Raw genomic sequence first — 17,988 nt, 5'->3', positions numbered from 1 at the left:
GTGAGTTTCTCTGCTAGTTTTTGTTCGGCGCACAATACACCAGCGACCACGACTACCGGCGTGTTAATACACGGACAATGAAACACACACACAGACACACAGATACGTGTGCCGCGTGAGACGTTGTTGGGCTCGGTGAGTATTATGACACACAAACCGCCAGCAGATGCTGAACAGAAACACACCACTAAGCTAGCTGGCTAACGCTATCCATGTGAGAGAGAAAAACACGTTAGCACGTTTGTTGTTTACGTTCCGGAGCCTGTTTCACATCGCGAACGTTACGTTGAGCAAACACACGTTATTCTTTATACACGCTCGCTGTGTTTATGCCGATGAAGTCGACGCTCCTCGTCGTTTTGACACGTTCTTCGGGGTCTTTCCGTCGGGTCGTGAGGAGTAAAAGACCCGACTTCATGTCACGGAACTTAATGTCACGGAACTTGTGCGCGACGCCTGTGAATCCGGGAGACACATCTCCCACGCACCCACCATTGTAGACTAAAGGCATTTAAACATGTGTGTGTGCAGTGTTGTGTGCTCAAGGAGTTGTGTGTGTCTGTATATGTGGCTGGTAACTGGTTGGTGTGTGTATAATATATATATGTATGTATATATATATGTATATGTGTATATATGTACACTACCGTTCAAAAGTTTGGGATCACCCAGACAATTTCGTGTTTTCCATGAAAACTCACACTTTTATTGATCAAATGAGTTGCAAAATGTATAGAAAATGTAGTCAAGACATTGACAAGGTTAGAAATAATGATTTGTATTTGAAGTATTAATTTTTTTCTTCAAACTTTGCTTTCGTCAAAGAATGCTCCTTTTGCAGCAATTACAGCATTGCAGACCTTTGGCATTCTAGCTGTTAATTTGTTGAGGTAATCTGTTGAAATGTCACCCCACGCTTCCTGAAGCACCTGCCACAAGTTGGATTGGCTTGATGGGCACTTCTTGCGGACCATACGGTCAAGCTGCTCCCACAACAGCTCAATGGGGTTGAGATCTGGTGACTGTGCTGGCCACTCCATTACAGACAGCATACCAGCTGCCTGCTTCTTCCCTCAATAGTTCTTGCACAATTTGGAGGTGTGCTTTGGGTCATTGTCCTGTTGGAGGAGGACATTGGCTCCAATCAAGCGCTGCCCACAGGGTATGGCATGGCGTTGCAAAATGGAGTGATAGACTTCCTTATTTAAAATCCCTTTTACCTGGTACAAATCTCCCACTTTACCAGCACCAAAGCAGCCCCAGACCATCACATTACCTCCACCATGCTTGACAGATGGTGTCAGGCACTCTTCCAGCATCTTTTCACCTGTTCTGCGTCTCACAAATGTTCTTCTGTGTGATCCAAACACCTCAAACTTGGATTCATCTGTCCAGAACACCTTTTTCCAATCTTCCTCTGTCCAATGCCTGTGTTCTTTTGCCCATACCAATCTTTTCTTTTTATTGGCCAGTCTCAGATATGGCTTTTTCTTTGCCACTCTGCCTAGAAGGCCAGCATCCCGGAGTCGCCTCTTCACTGTCGACGTTGACACTGGCGTTTAGCGGGTACCATTTAAAGAAGCTGCCAGTTGAGGACCTGTGAGGCGTCTATTTCTCAAACTAGAGACTCTAATGTACTTGTCTTCTTGCTGAGTTGTGCACCGGGGCCTCCCACTTCTCTTTCTGCTCTGGTTAGAGCCCGTTTGTGCTGTTCTCTGAAGGGAGTAGTACACAAGCTGTAGGAAATTTTCAGTTTCTTTGCAATTTCTCGCATGGAATAGCCTTCATTTCTAAGAACAAGAATAGACTGGCGAGTTTCACATGAAAGTTCTTTTTTTCTGGCCATTTTGAGAGTCTTATCGAACCCACAAATGTGATGCTCCAGATAATCAACTAGCTCAAAGGAAGGCCAGTTTTATAGCTTCTCTCATCAGCGAAACAGTTTTCAGCTGTGCTAACATAATTGCACAAGGGTTTTCTAATCAGATATTAGTCTTCTAAGGCGATTAGCAAACACAATGTACCATTAGAACAATTCAATTCAATTCAGTTTATTTGTATAGCCCAATTTCACAAATTACAAATTTGTCTCGGAGTGCTTTACAATCTGTACACATAGACATCCCTGCCCCAAAACCTCACATCGGACCAGGAAAAACTCCCAAATAACCCTTCAGGGGAAAAAGGAAGAAACCTGCAGGAGAGCAACAGAGGAGGATCCCTCTCCAGGATGGACAGAACAATAGATGTAATGTGTACAGAAGGACAGATTTAGAGTTAAAATACATTCAATGAATATGACAGAGTGTATGAATAGTTCATAGTAGGCATATTCCACGATGGAGACCTCCACGATCCATCAGGCAGATGGCGGTGGGGAGGAGTGGGCGGAGTCTCAACAGGACAGTGGCGTAGTCATGAGCAGGAATTCCACGACCCAGACGATCCATCAGGCAGATAGGATTGTGTGTCTCATAGGGTCCGATGACCCCATGAGGACTTCCGGGAGAAAGCAGAGTTAGTAACGTGTGATTGAGAGATGAAAATTCATCCTTAAGGAGAGAAAAAGAGGAGATAGGTACTCAGTGCATCCTAAAACGCCCCGGCAGCTATAAGCCTATAGCAGCATATCAAGGGGCTGGACCAGGTGAACCTGATTCAGCCCTAACTATAAGCTCTGTCAAAGAGGAAGGTCTTAAGTCTACTAGGTGACTGTGTCTGCCTCCCGGACTGAAGGTGGAAGCTGGTTCCATAAAAGAGGAGCTTGATAACTAAAGGCTCTGGCTCCCATTCTACTTTTTAAGACTCTAGGAACTACAAGTAGTCACAAGCTCCTTAAGATATGATGGAGCATCACCAATCAAGGCTTTGTAGGTTAAGAGAAGAATTTTAAAAGTGATTCTTGATTTTACTGGGAGCCAGTGCAGAGCAGCTAGTGCAGGAGTGATGTGATCTCTTTTCTTAGTTTTAGTGAGAACACGAGCTGCAGCATTCTGGATCAACTGGAGGGACCTAAGAGACTTATTAGAGCAGCCTGATAATAAGGAGTTGCAGTAATCCAGTCTCGAAGTAACGAACGCGTGAACCAATTTTTCTGCATCTTTTTGAGACAAGATGTGCCTGATTTTTGAAATATTACGTAGATGAAAGAATGCAGTCCTTGAGATTTGCTTTACGTGGGAGTTAAAGGACAAGTCCCGATCAAAGAGTGATCGTTGATGGAAATGGGCCTCTATACACCTCTGGAGATATTTCATTAGAAACCAGACGTTTCCACCTAGAATAGTCATTTACCACATTAACAATGTAGAGTGTGTATTTCTGATTGATTTAATGTCATCTTCATTGAAAAAAACAATGCTTTGACGAGGCTTTCGTTTTTTGAATTCATGTAAACTTTTGTCGAAGCACGCTCCGGTGTTTCCACATTTCCTGTTTTTAGTTTTGGTCGGGCAGATCAAAGCAGTTCTTTCCTCTGGAGCGGAGCTCCCTGCCTCGGACGTGACTTTTTCACAAAAGCTGCGATCGTCTCGGACACATTTTTGATGATGGTCTCTCACTCGGTGAACATCGCATACTTTGAAAAGGCTCGCTAGAATGTATAGCGGTTCCCTCGCGTTGGCCCCCGGCCGTCCGCGTAGAGGAGAACCAGGCGGTCGAGACGGCGCACATGTGACCCGATGGCTTTGAGAGGCGGGTCAGATCTCATCGCCACAAGTACACATTCGGGCGTGGGCAGAATCTGGACTCGTCGTACACGCTGCTGCGCCACGTGGATCGGTTGTTTTGGTTTAGTTGCTCCTCTCTTCATAGCAATGATGCCAACTAGTGAGCCTGCTGTCAGGTAGCGCACACACACACACACTCACACACACACACACACACTTACTGCTTAGCCAGTGTGTTGACTGGTTTTCACCCTTTTGATGGGAGCGTTTGATTTTTGATGACAGCCTGACAATAGGATAGACTAAAGATACACACACACACACGGCTTAATGCATATCTGCACACACTGTGTGTGTGTGTGTGTGTGTGTGTGTGTGTGTGTGTGTGTGTGTGTGTGTGTGTGTGTGTGTGTGTGTGTGTGTGTGTGTGTGTGTGTGTGTGTGTGTGTGTGTGTGTGTGTGTGTGTGTGTGTGTGTGTGTTTTTCGATGAGTTTGTTTTGAAGCTCACAGTGCGTTTTCTTTTCGGGGGTCTGTGGTTAGTAGATATGAAATGATAAGAACATTTAATTATTACCGTGAAAAATGATCCATATTTGTATAAACTGGTTCAGCGCAACGATCATTAATATTTCCTGCGGCGTTTGGGAGAACGTTGCTCATTTCGGTTGATGCTTGGTTTTCCAACACGCGATAATAAAAAGCTGTTCTGATGATAATAAAAATGTAAAACAGCAATAAGAACAGCGGTGGGTTTGTTGTTGTTCAACTCCAATAAATCCATGCAGGTAAGATTAGTTTGTGTTAATAAACACATTTCAGATGACAAATGGTTCTTATATTTACAACTACAGTTCTTGTCAGCCTCTCATCTGGATCTTGGATTCCAGCCATCAGAAGTAGATGTGAATTTAATGGAGGATCGATTCCACGACTTTGGGGTCACAAGGTCAAAGTGGCCCTAAATCAGAAGTGATAGGAATTCTTTCATGTCGGTGGGCGTGATCGCGCGGTGGAAAATGGTTAAATGTGGGTTTATTTCCTGCGAAATCTACGAAGAGTTTGCACGACACTCGTCGACTCCCCTCTTCATGTGAGCGCGCCGACTCCTCATCGTCCATCTCGGTGGTTCTTCTCCTTCCAGAGACGGACAGGAAGCGCGTGGACGTGGAGCTCTCAACCCGCCGCTCGCACCGGCCCCTCGTCCGGCCGCCGCTCCCCCTGGTTGCCTCCTTCGGTTCTCAACATGGCGGCTGTGCTCCCGCTCCGGCCGCGCCACTGACCTCCACCCTGGACCACCGCCATGGAGAGAAAACGCCGAAAGAAATTAATCTAGCCGCTCGGGCCTTTTCGCAGCATGGACTCAGTTTTGGAGCTCTGGACCTAATAATGCTTTATCCCGACCCCTGACCCCCCCCCCCCCCTCCCCCAAGCAGGTTTTTTCTTAGTGCTCAGTTTCCACCTGACGGGGCACGCCTGATCTCGAACTGATGGTTTGCTCCACCTCCCGACTCAAAATGCTCCTGCTTTTGGGGCTGCTGTCGGGCTTCCTGCCCGTGGTGGGGATGGAGCTGGTGGGAGGAGCCAAATCAGGCTCTGACCACGCCCCCAAGACGGAGCCCCTCCCCTCGTCGTCGGCCTCCAACTGCTCCGATCTAACCGTCAAACTGGAGTTCTCCACCAAAGTGGTGGAGCATGGTGAGAATGAAGGGTTTAAACGGGTGGAAATGTTTTAACGGTCGTTTTATTGAATTTTGTATGTATACACAACAATGTCAGCATTTAGTTATGGAAGTGGTAGAAGTAAATCACACATAATATCCTGTTTGTTTAATAGGTCGATACATTCATACTCATTAATTATGAGCTTTTGTAAATCGATATCTAAAAGAATTAGTCAATTATTCAATATTTCTGGAGGTGGATGGTAGTCGATGAATATCACGTTTTCTTTTTTTGACGTGATAGAGCGTACAATGACCCGGGACCCAACCTATCCCGATATTTAGGAACTCTTTTCTATGAGGCCATTAAGGCACAACCGAACTTCAGAGCCATCAATCATGACGGTGAACTTGGTTCCAGGGCGGTATTATCCTATAACAGACGACACGGGAATAGGAAACAGACTTTTTTTAGAAAGCAAATCTATCAAGTTTTAGGAAACCGATTTATTCCAGCAGACTCTCTTCCCGAGTAGTTGTGAGTATTTCTCTGTGGCGCTCCAGCTCTCTTCCTTAGCGCGGCTCACAAGGAGCTCGAGCCTGTTTCAGTCGGCCTCTTGAGACGTTGCTCATCTCCCCTCCGTCTCCCCAGAGTACATCATCTCGTTCACGGGGTATTTCTCGGCCAACGCCCGCAGCCTGTACATCCGCAGCGCCCTGCGGAACGCCGCCGACGGGTCCCTCGAGTGGCACATCGTGCCCCGGGAGAACCCGGCCTCCGACTTCCCCAGCGACTTCGAGCTGGTCCACATCCGCCAAGCGTCGCCCGGCAGCCTGCTGACCCTGGAGGACCACCCGTACATCAAGAGGGTGACGCCGCAGCGCAAAGTGTTCCGCATGCTCAAGTACACGGCCTGTAAGTGTGTGTGTGTGTGTGTGTGTGTGGACACATCTGAAACCCTGAAGAGATACTCAACAGGATGTTTGTCTCTTTGTCTGTGGAGACAAGAGGATGCATTTCTCTCTACTGTTTTTTTTCGTGGCGTGGAAAAGGATTGTATATCTTAATGTGACGTGCAGGCCAACTTTAGGGGGGGGGGGGTGTTGGTCAGGGTGTGTGTGTGGTGTTGGGGGATGGGAGGAAGAACAGTGAAGGTCTGTTTGCTCACCCTCTGAGGGAGTAGGTGAGTCAGTGTGGTGGAGCCTGCCTGGATTTGGGGGAGGGGGGGAGGGGGGGGTGCCTGGCACTGGATGAAGGTGTGCAGTGTGCCCCCAGCCTGCGTGGACACATCAGTGTCAGCATGGAGGCCGTGTGGCGCACGGGAACCTTTAAACGGAACAACTAGGACGCTTTAGTCTTTTCCAGATTCACGCCTGTTGAAAGCTTCTTTTTTAACAGATGGGTAGATTATAACAATATCTGATTTATTAGGACTAGTTCACAGCTACAAACGTCTCCTGGACGTCATCGGTTTAGTTCAACTCGTTACCAACGGCTTAAAATGAAGAGAGCCTTCTCTGCCGCCTCTCCTCCACGCTGCATGAGTTCAGCCTCTCTGTTGCCTTCATGGCGTCCTGTGATCTCGGTGGAGGTTCACTTCTTGTCGTTTTGTGCAGAAGTTCAACCGAGCGACGTCACACACACACACACACACACACTGGTGAGTCCACCGGGGAACGTCTCGGGCTCTCCAACCAGCCGGTTGACTAAGAAGACTAAAAGTTGTATTATTATACATAAACACGAGAAGTTATTTGCAGCTTATCTAATTATCTCCTATTTAATGCGTAAGTGGTGACGGACTCGGGGAGCAGACAACCAGACGCTCACGCTTCGAGTCACGAATCGCCTCATGTTTGTGTAGCGGGAGCTCGAAGCGGAGCAGAGAGGAGCCAATGGGAACGCTGGCCAGTGAGTCTCAATAAGTAACCAAACGGCCGGTTGATAACTGAAGTGTGTGGATTCGTGAGTGCGCGTCGGAGAGGAGGAGCGCCGGCTCTGCACTGAATTAGTCCGTTACCGAGAGGGCTGCTAGAAAGAAAGGCGTTTCAGAAAGTGTCCGGAGGGTCTGTGTGTTCTGAGGGCCGAGATCCGAACCCGGGTTAGAGAGGGAGAGAGGGGGAGAGAGGGGGAGAGAGAGGGAGAGAGGGGGAGAGAGGGGGAGAGAGAGAGAGAGCACATAATTTCTACTCAAAAAAACGATAATACTTAATTTGGTTTAAGACATTTATTTACATGTATCTAGCATTGTGTTCAGATATTTCGATGCTTTTGTGAACCTATGACCTTTGGTAAACTAATTCCAAACACCGAAACAGTTGGTCCACGTGAGTAAAGGTGTGTTTTCACAAGAGATATGAAGAATGAAAAAAAATCGAACTTCAATTTTCAGCTTTAGGGCCATATTTTTTTTCTGAGGACAATTGTGCCTCATATAGAGAGCTGAGATTGTTTTGGAATTTTTGATGTAAAACACGTGGGTATGTGTCATATGCAAGGGCCTTTAAAAGGTGTATTTAAAATTGTTTGTAAAATCGGGAAAATGACCCCCGACCCCGGAGGGTTAAAGGCCGTAACGGCCTCTTGATGGTTTAGTCCGTCCACGGGAAACATGGCGGTGAGAGAATATTTAGTTAGAAGTAAAAATGACCATGTGATGTTTGTCTTGAGATGATGTTAACAGGAAGCGAGCGCCGGGGTTCGATCCGCTTTAAACGCGGCCGCTCGTGTGTTTTTTTTGTCCCCCGCAGCACCCGAGCCCGCCGCCCCCGGCAACACCACCCGCTCCTGGCAGTCGTCCCGCCCCTTCCGACGAACCAGCCTGTCGCTGGGCACGGGCTTCTGGCACGCCACGGGGCGCCAGTCCAGCCGGCGCCTGCTGCGGGCCATCCCCCGCCACGTGGCCCAGATCCTGCAGGCGGACGTCCTCTGGCAGATGGGACACACGGGTCAGACGCCGCACCCTTTTTGACTTCTCAGATGGGGAGGGGCCCGGGACGGAGGGAGGGGGGGGGGGCAAACATCTGCCTTAAGCACTCTGGCGTGATCAAACTGAATTTGTAACTTTTTCCTGCGTGCACAGGTTCTGGCGTGAAGGTGGCGGTGTTTGACACGGGCCTCAGTGAGAAGCATCCGCATTTTAAGAACGTGAAGGAGAGGACCAACTGGACGAATGAAAAAACGCTGGATGACGGTGAGGAGGAAGAAAACGTAGTGATGATGACGAAGGCTTTGCCATGACTATGTTTCCAAGTCGACTGAGTGCGAGAGAGAGATGAGACGATGTCCTGCTCCCCGTCCTCCAGGTCTGGGCCACGGTACTTTTGTAGCAGGAGTGATCGCCAGCATGAGGGAGTGTCAGGGCTTCGCCCCCGACTCCGAGCTGCACATCTTCAGAGTGTTCACCAACAACCAGGTACCGTCAGGCCACGCCCCCAACGCACCGGGCTGTAGTCCAGCTGTCTTTGGGGAATCTGAATGAAAGGATAGAGGAAAGTCTCATGGGACACGTTTGCTATAGCAGTCGGTGATTTGAGCTTTCAGGGGAGACCCCGAACATAAACATACAAATGTTTTGATTGGAGAAGCTCTGGTATCGGTCCTTCCATCTTCAGCCTTCTCCACGTCAGCGTCAGCTCAAGGCCTCTCCTCTCCTCCCCAGGTGTCGTACACGTCGTGGTTCCTGGACGCTTTCAACTACGCTATCCTGAAGAAGATCGACGTTCTCAATCTCAGCATCGGGGGGCCCGACTTCATGGACCACCCCTTCGTTGATAAGGTACAAGAGACGAGCGGTAGTCCATAATCCTCCCTTTGGTAGTCACTCTCATATCTCGCCTCTGGAAACCAAGTCCACCGGACTGTGTCCTCTCATCGCGCTGCCAGACAAATAGTCATTCAATGTAATCCATGAATACAAACTACTTTTTTTTTTCCTTCCTGTTTGATTGACAGGTGTGGGAGCTCACTGCCAACAGAGTGATCATGGTGTCTGCTATTGGCAACGATGGGCCTCTGTATGGGTACGCGGGTCACTATGAATCTATAACTCTTAATCCTGCAATATTGTGTTCTCTCATCTCACTGGGTTCAGTTTACGTTTTTAGAAAGCGTTCAAATCAGTTCCCTGCTCTTTTGTAAATGTTATTTATTAGTTATGCATATAGAATCTGTGTATATATATATACACTTTTTTAAATGTGTATATAATTATTTTAAAAAGTATATATATATTTAAAAAAGTAGATATATATATTTATTACAAAAATTATATATACATATTTTAAAAAGTACATATATATTTTAAAAGTACATTTAAAAAAGTATGTATATATACTTTAAAAAAATATATATATTTTAAAAATATATATATTTATATATATATACTTTTTAAAAATGTAAATAGATGATTTTTTTAATGTGTGTGCATATATATATATATATATATGTATACTTTTTAAATGTATATACTTTTTTAAATGTATATACTTTTTATTTTTATTTATGTATATAAATAGATTTTAAAAAGTATATACAGGACTGTCTCAGAAAATTAGAATATTGTGATAAAGTTCTTTATTTTCTGTAATGCAATTAAAAAAACAAAAATGTCATGCATTCTGGATTCATTACAAATCAACTGAAATATTGCAAGCCTTTTATTCTTTTAATATTGCTGATTATGGCTTACAGCTTAAGAAAACTCTAAAATCCTATCTCATAAAATTTTAATATTTCCTCAGACCAAGTAAAAAAAAAGATTTATAACAGCTGAGTGTTTGTCAAGGCTCAGGAAACCCTTGCAGGTGTTTCGAGTTAATTAGACAATTCAAGTGATTTGTTTAATACCCTACTAGTATACTTTTTCATGATATTCTAATATTTAGAGATAGGATATTTGAGTTTTCTTAAGCTGTAAGCCATAATCAGCAATAAATCAGAATAAAAGGCTTGCAATATTTCAGTTGATTTGTAATGAATCCAGAATGCATGACATTTTTGTTTTTTTAATTGCATTACAGAAAATAAAGAACTTCATCACAATATTCTAATTTTCTGAGACAGTCCTGTATATATATTTAAAATATATTTATATTTATATATACATACACGGATGCTCATTGACTCATAAAGGGCAAGTGTTGATTATAGCAAAGACATTAATTTGATGAATTATTCTCAACGTGTGATCAAAAGAGCCGTGGACTTTTCCTTTTTAAGTCTTGTGAATGAATTAAAGTTTAAAGTTTCTCCCTCTCAGCACCCTGAACAACCCGGCAGACCAGATGGACGTGATCGGGGTCGGAGGGATCGACTTCGAGGACAACATCGCTCGCTTTTCCTCCAGAGGCATGACCACCTGGGTGAGTTACTCCAGGAAAACACACACACACACACACTCCCTGTCTCACACAGACATCTACCCTCTGCTTTATATGCTAGTCAACCGTATTGTAAGCTCCTGGTCTCTCATCCACAGCCCATCAGCCGTTCTCACACACACACACACACATGACACTTTTTTTATTTTTTGTTATCAGTCATAGCTCAGGATCTGATGAGGACTTTCTCTGATCCGGTCCGCCTCTCATGCCCCTCGACCGCCGTCGGCCAGCCATGAAGAGGCCGGCGGAGCGGCCAGCGCTCACCTGGCCGCTCAGTCCTGCCACCTGAACACACCACACACATTTCAAATACCCTTTTAAAAAAGCTTTTCTTGTTTCATTTTCTCCTTTACTTCCTGACCTTTTTCTTTTCCTTCTCCCAGGCTATTCTCTAGTCGTTCAATAACTTCCCGCTCGGCCGCTTCCTCTTTGTCTCTCAAACCGCCTCCCGTCGTCTCACGATCCGCGTCTCCCATCTCTTGCATCACAGGAGCTGCCGGGCGGCTACGGCCGGGTGAAGCCGGACATCGTCACCTACGGCTCGGGCGTTCGGGGGTCGGGCCTGAAGGAGGGCTGCCGCTCCTTGTCGGGCACCAGCGTGGCGTCCCCCGTGGTGGCCGGCGCCGTGACTCTCCTGGCCAGGTCGGTGTGCTTCTGGGTTCAAGCGGCAGGGGCTTGAAGTTTTATCGTAAGGCGAGAGTCTGTGTCACCTCGCGGGTCCTTCAGGTGTGTTTTAGTTGCAGCTGCGTTTGTTTTTTACCTTCGCAGAATGCTGAAGGTTATGTTTTGATCGCTGTGTATTTATTTGTATGTGTGTGTGTGTGTTTGTGTGTTATTTGCATAACTCAAAAAGTATTAAACCGAATCGCCTGAAATTTGGTGGGATGATTGGTTATTATCCGGGGACCATTTGATTCCATTTTGGGATCGATCGGGTCAAAGGTCACGGTCATGAAAAGGTCAAAATCTTCTTTTTACCATAGCGTGGTCAATTATTATCCAATTGGCATGCAACTAATGCCAAAATGTGGCTGCGGCGAAGGTATGCGCTCTACCGAGTGCCCGTTCTAGTTTATTTTACTTTGTTATTATTTTCACGGCGAGACTTTACCACTAAAGGCTTCACGGCGCTCTTACGTCGTGATGATTTATTCTACTGATTTTCCACTCGCACTATCATCAGGTCAAATGTTTTTTAGTATTTTTTCCCCCCAATTCTTCAAATTGAAAGGACCGGCGAGGTTCTGTAGTCCTGAGCATGAGCAGGCAGTGAAATGTGTCCCAGAGGAAGGAGGTGTGTCAATGTCCCGCCCCGTCGTGGTGGAAGCCCTCTTCTCACAGAAATGTAACAGACGATTTTGTGAGCTCATGTTGCCGGGTAGAACATCACACCGCCCTCAATTAGATGAGCCGCCTCCGCCTTTTTCTCCCAGGAGTAATGACACACACACACACACAAATACCAGCCCGTCCCTCCTCTTTCCTCCAGAAAAAAAGCTACGCCGTGGAATCTGACACCAGATACGAACTGACCCCGCCTCCTCTCTGTCCTCCAGCACCGTCCAGAACCGGCAGCTGGTGAACCCGGCCTCCATGAAGCAGGCGCTCATCGCCTCGGCCCGCAGGCTGCCGGGGGTCAACATGTTCGAGCAGGGCCACGGGAAGCTGGACCTGATCCGGGCCTACCAGATCCTCAACAGTTACAAGCCTCAGGCCAGGTGCGTCTTCATATGAGCAACCTGCACACACACGTCCATAGCCGTGTCCGGCGATGTTGGCCGTCACACGTTAGCAAAGCAGTTACAGAGCACTCTTTCATTAAGGGCAGCAGCTGTATTATTAAATCAACAAAAGTATGTCATTTTCAAAAGATTTAAATTACAAAATTACCAAAATACAGTGGTGACGCAGTGCAGGGCATCATGGGAGTCTTCACTGCGCTCGCTTCTCCCGGTTAGGATTCCTTCAGTGGTCATCGCTCAGTTTTGAGTGCAGAGGTCTCCTCAAAAGCAAAAAGAAGTGATGATGTATAACCAATAAAAACACTGAATTAAGCAGCGTCATGTTAAACAATCCTAGTTTCGGTAACCCTTCCCGCCCTCGACTCCCGCCAGTCTGTCTCCCAGCTACATCGACCTGACGGAGTCTCCGTACATGTGGCCTTACTGCTCTCAGCCCATCTACTACGGAGGGATGCCCACCATCGTCAACGTGACCATCCTCAACGGCATGGGCGTCACCGGCAGGATCGTCGACAAGGTGAACACACACAGACCAACCGGACGACTCTTCAGTGTATATATAAATAGATTTTAAAAAGTGTTCCTTCCTTGACCGATTCTCTCCCTCTCCCTCCTTACTTCCCTCCCTCCACCCCGCTCAGCCCATCTGGCAGCCCTACCTCCCTCACAACGGCGACCACATCGACGTGGCCGTCTCCTACTCCCCGGTGCTGTGGCCGTGGGCCGGCTACCTGGCCGTGTCCATCTCCGTGGCCAAGAAGGCGGCGTCGTGGGAAGGCGTCGCTCAGGGCCACGTGATGGTCACCGTGGCGTCGCCTGCGGAGAACAACGTGAGTCGCCGCGGCAACACAACGACTTCTACGCAGCCTTTAATGTTCAAGATAAAACGTTGATTCTTTAGTTTATCTAGTTAAACCTCGTCTTCATCACTTTCCTATTTGTCAAGCACCCCGATGACGACATGTGGCTGCGGATGTAGTTTCTGTAGTTTTTCTTTTTTAATTCCTTGACCTGCATCGGCGCCGGCTTTATTCAGCGAGTCAACACTCGTCCTCAGTCGTAACCCGTCTTCTCTTCGTGACCTTTCACCCCCCGCAGTCCGAGTCGGGCGGCGAGCTGACCTCCACGGTCAAGCTGCCCATCAAGGTGAAGATCGTGCCGACGCCTCCGCGCAGCAAGAGGGTGCTGTGGGACCAGTACCACAACCTGCGCTACCCACCCGGCTACTTCCCCCGAGACAACCTCCGCATGAAGAACGACCCGCTGGACTGGTGTGTGTACTGTGTGTGTGTGTGTGTGTGTGTGTGTGTGTTCAGTGTGTGTGTCGCCTTTTTTCTTGTCTCCCATCTCTAATTTGATTGATTAAAAAAAACAGACAAATAAACCCGTTATGTTTCCAGGAACGGAGACCACATCCACACCAACTTCAGGGACATGTACCAGCACCTGAGGAGCATGGGGTACTTTGTGGAGGTGCTCGGCTCGCCCATCACCTGCTTTGATGCCAGCCAGTACGGTGAGAGCGCGGAGGCCCCGCCCCTCGGACCGCCGTGTGCCGGAGCTGGAGGTACCACGCTGACGGAGGTGTCATTGGCCGCCGTTTCCCCGCAGGCACTTTGCTGATGGTGGACAGCGAGGAGGAGTACTTCCCCGAAGAGATCACCAAGCTGAAGCGAGACATCGACAACGGCCTGTCGCTCATCATCTTCAGCGACTGGTACAACACCTCGGTCATGAGGAAGGTCAAGTTCTACGACGAGAACACCAGGTATTCAACCGGAGCTCGACTTCCTCTCATTGAAGACCAAAGTGTGTGTGTCGGGGTCTCCGTCTCGGCCCGCTTACCCGTTCGTCTTGTGCAGATCCATGTTTGTCTTTCTTGAGCTTTTGTGGACATGGGCTTGTGTTCTGGACCTGCAGGCAGTGGTGGATGCCGGACACAGGGGGCGCTAACGTGCCGGCGCTGAACGACCTGATCTCGGTGTGGGGGATGGCCTTCAGTGACGGGCTGTACGAAGGAGACTTTACCTTGGCTGATCATGACAGTAAGACACACACACACACACACACACACACACAGTTCCCCATGTCACCTGTCAGTGTTGCGTTTTTCACACATCCCCCTCTTCTCTTTCTCAGTGTACTACGCCTCGGGCTGCAGCATCGCCCGTTTCCCAGAAGACGGCATCGTGATTGCCAAGACTCTAAAGGACCAAGGTACCAGCTCGTGGAGTTTTGAACCCGGCAGGCGGCTTTTCGGTCCGTGTGTGTGTTCAGACGTGACACCACCGTGTGTCCTCTTTTCACAGGTCTGGAAGTGTTGAAGCAGGAGACGGCAGTAGTGGAGGGAGTTCCCATCCTCGGACTGTACCAAACACCGTCGGATGGGGGGGGTCGCATCGCTCTGTACGGGGATTCTAACTGCATCGACGACAGCCACCGGCAGAAAGGTAGCGTCTCCCCGGCGCTCTGCGGCGTCTCGCCTCGAAGGCAAAGCCATGTCGTAATGTCCGTTTCCGTCTCTCAGACTGCTTCTGGATGCTGGACGCTCTCCTCCAGTACACCTCCTACAGCATGACCCCACCCAGCCTCAGCCACTCCCACAGCCGGGTGACGCCGCCCACGGGCGCCGAGCGCCCACTGCCGCAGAGGCTGGAGGGTGAGAACAACAAACACGTCCACACCACGTGTGTCCGCTCGTACGGCCGTCGTCACCACTCGGATGTGTTCTCTCCGTTCTTGCAGGCAACCACCTTTATCGCTACTCCAAAGTTCTGGAGGCCCACCTGGGAGACCCTAAGCCCCGCCCACTCCCGGCCTGCCCCCACCTGTCTTGGGCGAAGCCGCAGCCGCTCAACGAGACGGCGCCCAGGTACGCGCGATGAAACGCTTTAATGTATCGACATCAGAAAAAGGGAAGCCTCAGTTACTCAGGTGCCCCCCCCCCCTCTTGTTTCCCCCTCCTCAGCAACCTGTGGAAGCACCAGAAGCTCCTCTCGGTGGATCTGGACAAGGTGGCTCTCCCCAACGTGAGGGCGTACAAGCCCCAGGTCCGACCTCTGTCTCCTGGGGAGAGCGGCGCCTGGGACATCCCGGGAGGTAACGGAGGTTCTGACTCTGATTTGGGTTTAGCTTCTCCAGCTTTCTTCAATAGCGGACGTAACAGTGGAAACTTGTGGAGCGATCGACAAACACGAGCTAATCCTCGATAGAGCAGAACGGTCCAATTCGCCTAATGCGTCATTTTACTAATTTAAAGCGACAGAATGATAAACTTTAGCGTGTTTCTTAAAAGAACTGCACGCATGTGTCTGTTTAATATGAAGAGGGTATTTCAACGCGAGAGCAGCGCGTCAGAATGCAGTCGGTGCAGGCGGTGACGAGTTAACCCCATGTGACCTGTGACCTTTTAGGGATAATGCCCGGCCGCTACAACCAGGAGGTGGGCCAGACCATCCCCGTGTTCGCCTTCCTGGGAGCGATGGTCGTCCTGTCTTTCTTCGTGGTGCAGCTCACGAAAGCCAAGAGCAAACCCAAGCGCAGGAAACCGCGCATCAAACGGCCCACGTACCTCCAGCAGCAGTCGACGACAACGGGGTCGTCGGGGACGACGACGACGGCGGCGGCGGCGACAGCGACTGGGAAAAACCCCACAGTTTGACCTGGGACTGCATCTCTGCGCTGCCGCCGTGGCGCCGCCTCCCAGAACTGAGGCGCTGTTGAACGGACACTTTGTGCTGAGGGCGGCGTGCGGTGGGACGAGCCCGCGGAGGCGGACGCCGGACCGGGACGCCACGGCGCCGAGACTCCGGACATCTCCTGGATGCGGAAAACACAGTGTGTTGTGCCTCTTGTCTGTTCAAGGCTGTCCGTGGGTGGTGTGTGTGTCTGTCTGTGTGTGTGTGTGTGTCTGTCTGTCTGTCTGTCTGTGTGTGTGTATGTGGACTAATGAACCGTATTAGACCGTGAGGATGTAAAACACACAGGATACACCCGGCCTGGTTGAGACGGACCTGTTGTCGACGTCTCCTGCTCTTTACTTTGACCAAACTGTTTCTTAATGAATGACGATGTGTCAGCATTTTTTTATATTTATTGAATTTGTTCATACCCTAACACACACACACACGCATCATAGGAACAGGATATTTCATGCTCACACTCGCATAAAACATACTGTGTGCACTTTAATAATAAGACAGTTGGCATACAAGCAGAGAAACACCACACACACGCACACACACACACACACACACACACACACACATGCAGACATTTCCATCGTGAGGACCATGGGATGGTCCAAGTTGTTGTCTTCTGTGTCAACAGCCACTGTTTTGTAGGACCGGCCCATCTCTGTTTAATATCACTGTCTTTTCATTGTTTTTATATTTTCTATATGAGTGACCTCTGACCTCTGGCCGGCGGTTCTGTTGATCTCAACAACAACGTTGCGTTGGCAGACTTGTTCAAAGATATATCTCACACATTAAAATGCATAATCAAAGTGCTCGCTTATTGTGTTTGTTGTTGTTGTTGTGTGTGGCTGTGAATGCTTTGGTTCTGTGGTTGGTTTTAGAATTAATTTCTAGGAAAGATTTCTCACTTCTCAGATGTGATGGTTCGGATTTTATTCACACGCTGTTAAACTGATAAACAAGTTCATCTTAGTGAAATATCATCATACATATATATATATACATATGTATTTGTATATGTGTATATATATTATATATGTGTGGGCTGTTTGCTTCAATGCCATCTTTTATTTTATTTTGATAAAGCAAACCAAAAAAGAAAATCCTTAGTTCAAGTATTGAATACTATTCTATGCTTAGTGGGGCGGTGGTCGAAGCAACAATGCACAGATGGGTGAACAAAGTATAACAATGCAGTATTTTGACATCAACGTATTCATCCATTGGTCTCTGATGCCGTCAGCTGGTATCTGAAGCCTGCAGAGCGCCAGATGTTTCCCATGATGCAACGGGTCGAGTCACGGGCCTGCTGGGTCAGAGGCCACGCACAATGGAATAAAGATGACATTCACGAGTAACATTAACATTATTAATTACATTTCTTATTCCGTTTATTTTGTATAGCCCAATATCACAAATTACAAATTTGCCTCAGGGGGCTTTACAATCTGAACACATACTTATTAATTGCCAAATAAAAGGTAAAAGGCAAAAGTTGTAATGTTTAAAAAAAAATAGTTTGACTTCATACTTAATTATATTAATTTGACCTCGTGTCATAAATCTGTGCCGCATGGGCAGCGATCCAATGGTTGAAGAGAATAGAGGCCAAGTCCCGCCCCTTCCAGGGTCCCCCATTGCACCTTATTTTGGGAGAACAACATGGGAGACCATTTTATTGTTTTAATAGTGCCACACATTTCACATGTGATGTGTTTACATTTTAAATATATCCCTTTGCAAGTCAAGAAAGTCCAAGTTCGACTTGATCCAGTTGCATTTCTTTTAGTTTCGCTCTCGTCTTGCACTTGGAATAAAATCCACGTGTCATAA

General features: G+C 47.9%; 1 protein-coding gene across 1 annotated transcript; it reads left to right on the top strand.

Moving 5' to 3' along the window:
• On the top strand, positions 1-16,967 carry mbtps1 (membrane-bound transcription factor peptidase, site 1). The gene is made up of 23 exons (XM_056416044.1): positions 1-135; positions 4,811-5,364; positions 5,983-6,246; positions 8,082-8,279; positions 8,414-8,524; positions 8,637-8,746; positions 8,993-9,109; positions 9,286-9,353; positions 10,592-10,694; positions 11,206-11,357; positions 12,272-12,433; positions 12,830-12,974; positions 13,099-13,287; positions 13,556-13,728; positions 13,858-13,973; positions 14,069-14,225; positions 14,378-14,502; positions 14,597-14,674; positions 14,767-14,907; positions 14,985-15,116; positions 15,203-15,329; positions 15,426-15,556; positions 15,871-16,967. Exons 2-23 carry the CDS (start codon positions 5,157-5,159, stop codon positions 16,116-16,118), a joined length of 3,255 nt encoding a protein of 1,084 aa, XP_056272019.1. The 5' UTR covers positions 1-135; positions 4,811-5,156; the 3' UTR covers positions 16,119-16,967.
• Positions 16,968-17,988: the final 1,021 nt, after the last annotated feature.

The sequence above is a fragment of the Pseudoliparis swirei genome, chromosome 6 (genome assembly GCF_029220125.1).
Source record: "Pseudoliparis swirei isolate HS2019 ecotype Mariana Trench chromosome 6, NWPU_hadal_v1, whole genome shotgun sequence".
In the NCBI taxonomy this organism is placed as follows: Eukaryota; Metazoa; Chordata; class Actinopteri; order Perciformes; family Liparidae; genus Pseudoliparis; species Pseudoliparis swirei.
The sequence above is the reverse complement of the archived record's forward strand: the minus strand, read 5'-3'. Positions and strand labels throughout refer to the sequence as shown.

Bases quoted from the DNA above. Each gene is read 5' to 3' on its own strand.
- mbtps1 (XM_056416044.1), top strand. From the start codon at position 5,157: ATGGTTTGCTCCACCTCCCGACTCAAAATGCTCCTGCTTTTGGGGCTG. The intron at 8,747-8,992 runs GTACCGTCAGGC...TCTCCTCCCCAG, and splicing joins GAGTGTTCACCAACAACCAG to GTGTCGTACACGTCGTGGTT. The intron at 11,358-12,271 runs GTCGGTGTGCTT...TCTGTCCTCCAG, and splicing joins GCCGTGACTCTCCTGGCCAG to CACCGTCCAGAACCGGCAGC.